This window comes from Dipodomys spectabilis, unplaced genomic scaffold (genome assembly GCF_019054845.1).
Source record: "Dipodomys spectabilis isolate Male_0828 unplaced genomic scaffold, ASM1905484v1 ptg000414l, whole genome shotgun sequence".
Classification (NCBI taxonomy): domain Eukaryota; kingdom Metazoa; phylum Chordata; class Mammalia; order Rodentia; family Heteromyidae; genus Dipodomys; species Dipodomys spectabilis.
This window is the reverse complement of record NW_024871091.1, coordinates 2,145,576-2,156,966: the sequence shown is the minus strand read 5'-3', so window position 1 is coordinate 2,156,966 and position 11,391 is coordinate 2,145,576. Positions and strand designations below refer to the sequence as shown.

The 11,391-nt window shown below is 52.0% G+C and overlaps 1 protein-coding gene across 3 annotated transcripts; it reads right to left on the bottom strand.

Moving 5' to 3' along the window:
* Positions 1-912: 912 nt before the first annotated feature.
* Positions 913-10,353, bottom strand: Sox3 (SRY-box transcription factor 3). 3 transcript variants are annotated; one of them, XM_042667607.1, is made up of 3 exons: positions 1,956-2,028; positions 1,244-1,895; positions 913-1,156 (listed from the first exon to the last, which is right to left on the bottom strand). In XM_042667607.1, exons 1-3 carry the CDS (start codon positions 2,026-2,028, stop codon positions 913-915), a joined length of 969 nt encoding a protein of 322 aa, XP_042523541.1. The 3 variants fall into 3 exon arrangements, with proteins under 3 accessions (XP_042523541.1, XP_042523543.1, XP_042523542.1); XM_042667609.1 differs by adding an exon at positions 10,344-10,353 and having other exon boundaries at positions 913-2,235; XM_042667608.1 differs by having other exon boundaries at positions 913-2,251.
* Between the last annotated feature and the right edge of the window lie 1,038 nt (positions 10,354-11,391).

The following is an 11,391-nucleotide window of genomic DNA, read 5'->3' as shown; positions in this document are numbered from 1 at the left end:
TAACATCTGCAAAGTTTTCGGGCCGCGAAATTATCAGGACTCCATCATGTTGGGTAGAAAATTTATTGATCTCTCATTTAAGCCATGAAAAGTAAAATCTGGAAAAAAAAAACCGGAAACATACAAAAAAAAGCCCCTTCTCTAGGACCCGAACGAAATTCGAACCACGACATCAGCGCGACGCACAGAAGCGAACAGCCACGGCAGAAATCACCAACGCAACGGCCTAAATGCGGCACTCGACACAAGCTGTCCCGCGGCCAGGGGCGGCGGCGAGGCGGGAGACACACGCACACCTGGCTATAAATTAACCTCAGCTCGAGCTGCCACGCGGCTCCGCGTGGACAGCCTCCCCCCCCCCACCCCCCTCCCCCCCCAAATAAAACCACAAGGAAAACAGATGCAACTCGCCTGGGGGCGGGGACAGGGCCGTGCTCAGGCCAACATTCCCCCCTACCCCCACAGTCGAGGAAAAGTTTTTCCATTCACGCACACCTCGAGGCCTAGCAATCTAAACGAGACAACATTTTCAACTGGAACAGAGGAACCCAAGAACCGGGAGGAGGAGGGAGGGGGCGGCTTCTTTTTTCTTTGCAAACATCACAGCGATCCCCAGCCCAGAAATAGGGGTGTGTGGGGAGGGGGGAAACAGGAAGGCGCAGCGGCCGGAGGGCAGGCAGTTCTAGAAAGTCCCATTTCCGCTGCTCCTGACTTTTTTTTTTTTTTTTTTTTTTGCTTTTTGTACAAAAACCTGACAGCTAACAAGCCAAACTTTCTGTCCTTTTCCCCATCTTCGGTACAAGGCAACAGTCCCAGGCAAGCAAAGCGAAACAACAAGGCGTCCCAACCATGGGAAGGGGGGGGGGGTGCGGGATAGGGGGGCGCAGGGCTACCGAGCACAGGCCAGGCGACTCAGATGTGGGTCAGCGGCACCGTGCCATTGACGGCAGTCCCGGCTCCCTGGTAGTGCTGGTGCACCCCGTGCAGACGTCCGCCGGGCAGCGGCGAGGTGGCGTCGGCCGCATCCCCGCCGGGCGGCAGGTACATGCTGATCATGTCGCGCAGGTCGCCAAGGCACGCGCGCTGCGAGTGCGACGTGATGGCGGGAGGCGGGGAGCTGGGTTCGGACTTCACCACCGAGCCCATGGGGCCCAGGCTCATGGCGGCGGCGGCAGCGGCGGCGGCGGCGGCGGTGGCGGGCTGCTGCCCGTAGGCGGCGGCGGCGGCGGCGGCAGCGGAGGGCGCCATGCCCCCGTAGCCCGAAGCGGCGGCCGCGGCGGCCGCGGCATTCATGTAGCTCTGGGCGCCGGGGGGCATCATGGGGCTGTACTGCAGGCCGGCCATGTCGTAGCGGTGCATTTGCGGGAGAGCCGGCGGCGGCGGCGGGCTGCTCATGCTCGGGGGCTGCGCGTAGCCCAGCTGCTCCTGCACCAGCGAGTACGCGCCGTTGGCCCAGCCGTTCACGTGCGTGTACGTGTCCAGGCGCTGGCCCACGCCCACTGGGCTGCTGGCGGCGGCGGCGGCGGCGGCCGCGGCAGCGGCGGCGGCCGCGCCGGGGGGCAGCAGGCCGCCGGGCAAGGAGTACTTGTCCTTCTTGAGCAGCGTCTTGGTCTTGCGGCGCGGCCGGTACTTGTAGTCCGGGTACTCCTTCATGTGCACAGCGCGCAGCCGCTTGGCTTCGTCGATGAACGGTCGCTTCTCGGCGTCGGTCAGCAGTTTCCAATCGGCCCCCAAGCGCTTGCTGATCTCCGAGTTGTGCATCTTGGGGTTCTCCAGGGCCATCTTACGCCGCTGCCCGCGGGACCAGACCATGAAAGCGTTCATGGGCCGCTTGACGCGATCCTGATCCGTGCCCCCGCCGCCGCCGCCGTTCGCAGCACCGCTGCTGCCACCGCTTGCGTTCGCGCCGCTGCCTGGGTTCGCGCTACTCTTGCCCGCACCACCGGGAACTGCGGCGCCGCCCGTGCCCGCGGCTGGGGTGGGCGGCCCCACGGGGTTCTTGAGCTCAGTCTCCAAAAGGCTGTACATGGCCGGAGAGGGAAGAAGGTGCGCCAGGGTGGCGGGAGGAGAAGGCGCTCCCGGGGGTGGAGCGGCCACGGTGAAAAGGCCCGGAGACTCCGTCGGAGGGGCGCTGGGTGGGCCGGGAGGCCAGGCGATGGGGCGGGAAGGGTAGACTCGCCCAAGAAGCGCTCGGCGCCGAGTGGGCTGGAACCTGCGGGCAACTCGCACCTGCTGCTGCCTACTTTCCAGCCGGTCGCGTTTGCAGCTTGGCCGGTGGCTGGCCGGGCCCCTTTATATACCTGCGCGGATCCCCGGGGGTTGGGGTTGGGTCCGCCCCTCGCCACCCGTAGACTCCTTGATTGACAGGCTCGCTGGGATGAACGCTGGCCAATCATCAGCAAGCCCCCGGTTTGGCCCAGCAGGGAAAAAAAAAAAGTTCGGGGAGCCCTTTCGTTCACCCCCCCCTCCTCTGTCCCGCTGGAGCTGAGTGACGTGATGAGAGTTCTTCAGAAGGCGGGAGTCCCGAGGATCCGCTCTGAGACCACCAATTAGGGGCTCAAAAAGTTTGAAAGAGCGAAACCCGAGGAGGTGATGGCGGGGGGGGGGGGGGGAAAGCGCGAGAGGAGGCTTGGAGGGGGAGGGGCAGAGGGGCGCCCGCGTGGTTGTGAACACAACTTTGCAACCCGGTCAAGGCCGTCCAGCGCCCCATCCCAGGCCCGGCTGGTAAAGCTGCCCGTTGTCTGCTTAGAGGACTTCCAACTGCGTGTGTTGCCAACGCCAGGAACGCGCGGCCCGGCGAGCAGCCGGCTGGGCTTCCTGGGGAGGGGGGGGGGCGGGGAACCTAAGGCACCCCGCAGATGCCTCCAAAGTGTCCGCTGGGAATTGGCGTGCGCGTGCGTGCGGGACGGAGCTGGGCCAAGGAAGCCGGGCTTCAGCCCGGCAGCACGCCCAGGGTGGGGACGCTGCCTAGGGCGTCAGCACTCCGCAGCCCACCGACTGAGCGTGTGCGTGCGGGGCTGTGCACAGGGTGTGTGTATAGGGGGGGGAGGGTGTGAGCCAGCTCCCACCCCTCTCCTCCCCGGCCCCCGCTTCGCGGCCCCTTTTTGTCTGTGCTCTCGGGCCATTTCGCTTTTTCCAGTCCGATACCCCCGGGGGGGGGGGGAGGTCGGGCCCCTTGGAAAATCCGTTTGCATGGCAACCCGGAGCCTCTCCCAGGCAAAGAAAAGTTTTTTTTTTTTTTTTTTTCCGAAGACGGAGGTGGGATTGGGGGGTGGAGGTGGCGCGATCGGAGCGCGGGTCGTGCTCCGCGTGGAGCGCGCGGCCCCCTCCACCGGCGCCCGCACCTGCCGGCACCGCGGAGCGCGGCTTTTCCGCGCGCAGCCGCACCGCCTCCCGCCCGGCCCAGGCTGTGCTAACGGATCCCCTGCCTTTCCTTTCTTGTTTTACAGCGTTCTTGAATAGACTCCGGAGTGAGACCTCCCATCGCTTGTGGAGTTGTCTGCTCAAGATCGGCGGCTCGGGACCCTAGGCTTTGGTGCGCGCGGGGTTTGGGAGGGGGACCCCGACAATCGCCGCCGCTAGCGCAAGTGAGTTAGGAATGCGTTTGCAACTCTCCGAGCCGCTCCTAAGGCGGCAAGTGAGAAGGAGACACTGTACGCGCTCATGGAGCGAAAATGGGAAGAAGGGGTCCATGGACTATGGGGTCTAGGCTCTCCTTCTCCCACGTTATCTCGTGGAAAGGTGGGGAACCCAAAGCAAATCTTCACTCTGAAGTGTGGGACAAATTCCCAGCACTAATGCAACCTTAGGCTATCTCGCGATGCCTGCACGCCAGGCGCTTCGCTCTTGTCCCGCGCGGATGAAAAAGTAAGGAGCATGGCTTGTGGCTTGTGGGGTGCAGAGTGGCCCAGTCCCCTCCCCCCCCGTAGGTCATATGCACGGGGAAGTGCGACAATCCTAGATCCTGAGGCCCTATCACATTGGGGAAGTTCCGAATCGTGTAACCTTCCACTTAATTTGTGTTTCCACCTGATCGAAGTCTTCCTGGACAAGGGTGACAATTCATGGATGCATGGAGGTACTTAGGGATTTTAAATAAAAGTGTCTGGAAAGGGTCTGTGCATGGGCGTACGTGTGTGTGTGGACGTATGTGTGAGTGCATGCGCACGCCCGGGTGTGCACAATACCGCTAACACCGGCTGGAAGGCAGATCTCAGGAATCAGGATGAGCCGACGGTCTCTACCAGCGGCCGTTTTCTTGGAAAGCTGGCCGACAAAGTCCGGTTTTTTTAGATGAACCCCCTATCCGTAAAGAAGCCAAAGTGCAGTGGTGCTTGCCCTCCTGCTGCGTTCCCTACAGGCCCTCGGACGAGTTTTCTGTCCTCCCCCCCCCCCCCCACACACACACCCCAAGGCTGTTGCTAAGTGAAGAGCATTTTAGGAAACTACCCAACCGTGGCGCGGCTTGAAGTCCAGTAGCCTGACAGATGTTAGGATTCTTTCCAAGTTTTAGGACCCAAGTAAGCCGTTGTGGTGACAGCTCCTAGGCTACATGTTTCCCGAGGCAGTGGATGCGGGGCCGGATTGCACAACCCCACGATGTAGATGATGGGGAAAACAGCTCCCAGCTGCTTGTCATTTAATCACACCTAACCCTGGCTCACCTGAGTTCATCTGCACATTGCATTCTCTTGTCAGATGTTTAAGGAGGGCTTTTGTCAGGATCAGCACCTTTTCTTATCCCCATAGCGTTCGTTCTTCGCAGGCCCGGATTAAACCGATCTCCCCCGAGTCTTTGTGCTTCGTGGCTCTGGGGTGGTCTGCACAGCCCAAAGTAAGTGCAACCCCAGGATTTACCTTGAAAGTGTCCAAGTTTCTGACCCCCAGCTACCATGTCAGTAGGCAAACGAACTTACCCTTTAAGGAGTGTGTATGGTGGGGGAGGGGGCAGGAAGGGGACACTGGGAGGAAACCAGTTTTCTTGGGCCACCAGAAGTGAAGACTCAGGCACTAGGCCAGGGTTGGGAGAGAGAGATCGTGGCACCTTCCATAGCTTTGAGTGGTCTCGATTGGAGAGGTGGAGGCTTTAGGGAAGTCTGACGCTGGTGGGGCATGAACTGCAACCTCTCAGACCCATCAAGGAAAGCATTCTACGGAGGGACCCAGGACCATTTCTTTGTCAATGTCTTCCAGGAAGAGAGCGCAGGGCGCTCCACTGCACTCTGGTCTTCAGGGGTCTCCCAGAGTCCTCCTGTGGGCGGGGCACAGAGCCCTGGATCCGAGCCTAGGAACCGAGCCAAGCCGGTCCTCCCTGTTCCCCTAAACTCCCAAGAAAGCCAAGGCTCCCTTTTAGTGGGGCTGGGCCTGGGGCTCCCAAGACCCAGGGCGCGACAATAGCGCCGTTTGTTGGTTTCCGTTGGAAACTTCACCCAGAATAGCCCCTTCTGATGCACCACAACTTGCTTCTTTTTCCGCCCCAATTTTCGAGGAGAGGCAGTCTCCTAGGTCTCCGGGTAGAAGTGGCGCCCATGCTTTGAGGCCAGGTTATTGTGAAACTCAGGGGATGTCGACTCTAGCACTACTCTGGGCAAATAGGATTTCCCTATGTGTCTTCCTCTTGCATTGGGCCTTGGCAGAAACCGGGTGGCCTCATGTATACAAAGCACAGTGTTGGCAATCGTCCCTTTAAAGCTACTGATAAGAGCAATGGAGAGGTTGTCGAATGCTATTATTATTATTTTCCCAGTAACTACTGGGGGGGGAGCAGGGTCAGATTTACAGTATCCTCGGCACGATTAGAACCCGACATCTTACAAGAAGTGCCGAATCTTTTCTGGGTAGGTATGGGGTAAGATGTATGTAGGTGTCTCTTGGTGGTATCTGGGTAATGGGGTAGTAGTGGGGTGTGCTGAGGCCTGTCGGTAGGATCAGTGAAGTTGTCTCACTAGGAGTAGTAGCCCGATGTGTCAGTGGAGTCTGGTTGTGTGTACATTGCAGGAAGCAAGAACTCCTTATCCTGGACATGTCCAGAAGTGCTTCGTTTTCCAGCAGAGAACAGGCTTGCAATTCTAAACTCATTCCAATTTCTTCCTTGAAAGCATGCCTTCGACTTCCTGTGGTATAGTTAAGAGTGCGTCTAGGCTACAGATTGAAGGACTTGATTAGCTAATCAAAGGGAGTCTATTATACTATGCTTTGTGTTCTTTGTTTTGTTTTTTTTTTTTTTTAAGAAAAAAACAGAAAGATGATCACTCCAATAGGTAGAAGAGACCTTCTAGTTCTGGGAGCCTTCAGTAGGCAACACACCCTCACCCACTCTGCCAGTTTTCAATATGCTCCTCAACTTCCAATGGAAACAAACACCCTTTCAAGTGTGGAAGGGATCTGAATCCCATAGGCTGAGTGTGTATAGGCTGTAAACAATAATGTACTTGGAACTCTTTACAGAAATTACCATTAGTTATGGGATGTGTGGTGAAAGGGTTCTCAGGGTGCTGTAAAATCTGTGGGTGGTACAAGTGTATTCTACAGTTTGGAGTCGCTCTTTGGGTAGAAGGATGAGTGTAGTTTTTTTTAGGTTAGTAAGAAAGCTCTTATTGGATTCAGATGAATAAAGCAAAAGCTATTTTATACTCAAGGAAGAAAAGATCGTAAGATCATTTGGGGAGGTAGGGAGGGAAGGGATGGTAGGGGAAAAACAAAGGAGGGGATAACAATGCTCATAGGAAATGTACTCATTACCTTACTCATGTAACTGTAACCCCTCTGTATAGTATCTTTACAATAAAAATATTAAAAAAGATCATTGCTAAAAGGCCTTTAACTTTTGCATAGATTATTCATCTAAGATCAACCGCACGTCCGTTTGAAAGCAATAATTATTTCTCCTTAAGACCTCTTGCATGTAAAATTAATTCAGGGATGAGCATCGTTTTTAAAGCGAGTTTCTGAATACGGTGGAGAGCCACTAGCTGAGCATACTTGGTGGATACATTGGGTCTCGGATGCACATCTGAGCGCTCAGTTGTAAATATTCCTCCCCTCTACAGTGTATGAACATACTCATCGCTAGTGTTGTCTTCCCTAGGTGCGCAGCTACTACAAGGAATTTGGCAACCTTTGCCTTGGGCGCCCCTTGGCCCACCTCATTAGTAGATCAATGCCTTCACGTTGGTGGAAGGAAGGTTGTGTTGTGGGTCTAGGCTCCATTTTCACAGATCCTCCCGAGCGGGAATCCTCCGCCTCTGGGTCTCGCTCCCTGCCCCGCCCCGCCCCGCCCCGCCCCGCCCTTTCCCAACCACTCTCCACCCCGCAACTTGCAGCTTTGCAGACCTTCAACTAGATCTCCCCCCACCCCCATCCCCTGCGGAGGAGCAGCGCCTGCGGGGAACTGTGCACCCCAAAGTTAGGCCTGTTTCACGTTCTAATGTGGCCGCAAGGCTTGGCCCTCGCGTGGGCAGAGGCGAGGTGTCCTGTAGAAGCGTAGGGCCACAAAAATGAGCTTAACAATCATTAGCTGTGTGTAAGGTGGATTTATTCCACAGCATTCCAGCCCCTCAAGGGAATTCACCTGGAGGGGAACACGAGGCCTTGAGACTTCGGAGACTTCGGACAGTCGTCCCAAGAGAAGGGTCCCTGGAAAAAACAAAACATGTCTAGGTACCCCCAAGTTGACTAGCCAAACCTCCCCCCACCCCCTGCCTTGGTGAGTAGGGAGATCATTCTGGAAAAATAGTTAAGTAGCGCCGCTTCTCACTTTGTCTTTGTTTTTCTTTTATAGTCCCCCCCCTTATTTAATTTCTCATACCCGAAGGAAGTGCATAGTCGTGGGATTCGATATGCACCATTCCTTCGCTTGCACACCTACTGTGTGTTAACGTGGCCAAATAAGGGATGGGGACAAGCCTGTTCTTGATCCGCGCCCCAAAGTGGGGTGCCCTGGGACTTGAGGACTCGGGTCCGTGAGAAACCACTCAGATTACTGCGGGGTTGTCACGTTGGGACCTGTCCTTCGGGGATCATGCTGAACCCCCGCTGCTCCCGCACACACCCCAGTTGGTGCCAAACCCAAGTCCTGGCTGTCCTCCCACTTAGTGTCCCCCCTGTGAGTGAACCGGGGTGCCGAAAGCTCAGGTATCCCTTGGTTCCCACAGAAAGCGTGGCGGAGGACGCGGCCTGGGAACCCGCTATCGTGCCGCTTGGGGCCAAATCTGGACGCCGCGTATCCTCCAGCTAAACTCGGAGCCCCGTGGACCGGGGGCCAGGCAGTGAGACCCAGTGAGTGTTTGGAGGTGCGGGGGTGCAGACTGGCTGCTGTGATGTTCAGGAGTCTAGGCCCCTGTCACCCCAATCTCCTTGCTCCGGGAGTCAAGGTCAGGTTAGGACCCGAGGCTTTGCTAATGTAGTGTTTGTGTAATTAACACCGGCTCCCCTTGTTGCTGAACATACTTCCTTCCCCGGCCCAGCCTGGCTTTCATTTGCAAAAGAACGGGAAGAACGTCCCAATAACCCTTTCTAATGGGAAAAAACTGCCCCTTTTGTGGAATGGTTTCTTTACAAAGCCAACAAGCAACCTTATTTTCTAGTTCCAATGGCTATCCCTTTATGAGTTATATTATTAAAGAAATCCGACACTAATTGTGCCGATTTAACTTGTTAATTAGTTGCAAATAAACTATTCATTAGTGGTAAAATAAAATAAAACCATGTGCCTAGATATCATTCCACATTCACATATTGTAGTGTCTGCATAGCATAGGCATACTAAATTAAGTTCCTAAAAGGTTTCTCCTGAGGATAAATAATTAAAATATATTCTACTTTAATTGACATTATAGAGGACATAAATGAACTTTTCCTTTTAGAAAGAAATAGCCATTTCTAAATAAAGCTTGCAGTCTGGAGAATGGAGGCTTCAGCCAAATGAATAGTCATTACTACCTTTTCAACGACGTGGGCCTTTTGATCAGAAAAGAAATTAGCTCTAAAAAACAGACAATGGAAGCCTGCCCTGCAATAGGAAGAAAATTAGACGGCCAAGGCTCTTCACAACACCTATTTCTATAAACCATAGAGGTCCTTGCTTTTCAATTACAGCTGTTCATTTCATATAAGGAAAAGGGGAAAACAGGCCTCTAATGTAAACTCCCTTTCACCATAAAGCCTAGTTCCTGGCTGGCAGCCAGGCTGCCTACTTACTATTGTTTTTAGTCCTCTTATCAATTAGCTAATACTATATATTTTAAATGACTCTGGGGGGTATTCACAGACTCCCACCACACTTTGCCACCCAGACAAAACCCAACTTAGACTTCTATGAAAGGGTTGCCATTCTGTGCACAGATACTTAAATGTATAAAGTTTAAGGTTTTTATTGTTTCTGAAAGAAAAACCATATTGAAAACCCTGCTTTGTTTTTCTTTCCCTCTATATTTCTAAGTCTAGCATTGAAAAATCCAGACGAGGTGATAGCAGCCGAGGGACATAAATGAGCAGCTTTCAGTATTGTTTCTAATTGTTCACACAGCTCAGTCTATCTCTACATAAAATCGCTGTGTCCTGTAGTCCATAATTTGGTTTCTACATCTTTCTGTTTTTGAAATATGAAATAGTTTGGTGTCACTAGATATAATTTCACTTAAAAAGTATTGTCATCGCCATTTTGGTGAAATTATCCTGAAAGAAAAAAAAATCCACTTGTTACGGTCTGCTACAAAATAAGGCATGCAAATACATAAAAAGTTATGAGAAGAATATTCAGTAATACTACCAGTTAATTTGAGCAAGCTTTTAATGTATGTTGAATGGGCTGGACACATCAAAATAGAAATAAAGGGTGGGAAGGCTTCACCTCCTTTGAAAGCAAAATAACCATTTGAACTTTATAAATCACTATGTAAATTCCCTGAAATACTGAACAACAGTAAATTCACAGGATTAGTTTGGGATCTTAATATTTACAATTCTCCATAAAAAATGACTTAGAACTTTTAGGAGCTGGTCCTAGGGCTTGAAGTCAGGGCCTGGGCACTGCCCTTAGCTTTTTCACTCAAGGCTGGCACTTCTATCAGTTGAACCACATGTCCACTTCTGGCTTTTTGGTGGTTAATTGAAGATAAGAATCTCATGGTACTTTCTTGCCTGGTCCTCAGATCTCAGCTTCTTGAGTAGCTAGGATTACAGGCCTAAGTCACTGGAGCCCAGCTTCACCTGTTTTAAATACAATTACAGAGCTAACTTATAAAATAAGAAAATTATTTTATGTAACAATGAAGCCCTTTAAATCAATAATCTTACAATAACTATCTATAGCCAGAGGGGTGCCAGCTCATTATCCTTTAAACAGTTCTTTTTTAAAGGAATTTGCACAAAGGAGTTAGCACACAACAAAGCAGTTAATGAATACAATGCATGTTAATCAATATCGCCTCTTTCACCAATCTCACTCATCTCTCCTAAACCCATGCCTTTCCTCACTTTTCTTAGTTTTGTAGGATATGCATTGGATTCTCCTTGGCATCCCTCACTCCTCTCTCTTTTTTTTTAATTGAAAAGGTAATGAGTAGGGGGAGGACAGTTACATAACTCCTCTTATTTAAAACCATTTTAAAGAGAGAAAGCAGGCCAAGTTAGAGATGGACAGTGTCAACTCACTAGCATGGCTTTTCAGATTTCTAAAAGATGACCACAGAAATTGTGTTTTCAGCATACATTCCTTGTTGAGGATGGACACTTCTGTCTCAAGCTTCCTACCATTATTTGGATCTCAAGAACATTAGGCATGTTTGCTTTTCTCTTTGGAGTATTAACTTTCTTGTGACTTTGATCCAATGTATGTCAGAAAGTGGAGGTGTGGCTCAAGTGGTCCAGCTCTAGCCATAAGTACAGGATCACAGAGGGAGTTCTAGTGTGAGTGGACTCGTGTGCACACACACACACACACACAAATATATATCAGAAAATAGTTCTGAAAAAAATTTTGTGAAAAATACAGAGCTGCCATATTCCTGATTCTTTGATAGGTCATAAAAAAAGGACTCTTGCTTTGCGGTCAAATCATTTGGCTTTCTCTGCCCATGGGTGCCCCTAATAAAAGATGCTATGTTAACAGTATGCAAAACTGAAACAATGGTGTCTGTTTTCAGGAGAGAGGCAGGGGAGTGAGAAAAAGAAGACAGATCATTCTGTAGGAGGTTGGAGCTTGGAGGGAAATTGCCATCTTCCTTCGGGGAGGTTTAGTAGTGTATATTCTCCAGTCATAGCCTGGAAATGGTGTATGTTTGTGTGCACTTATGTTGGTGGGAAGGAATCAAGGATATCATGTTGCAAACAATTGAACTGCAGTTTGGGAGCAGATTAAGATTATCAGCAATAAAACTCAAACTTTAAATG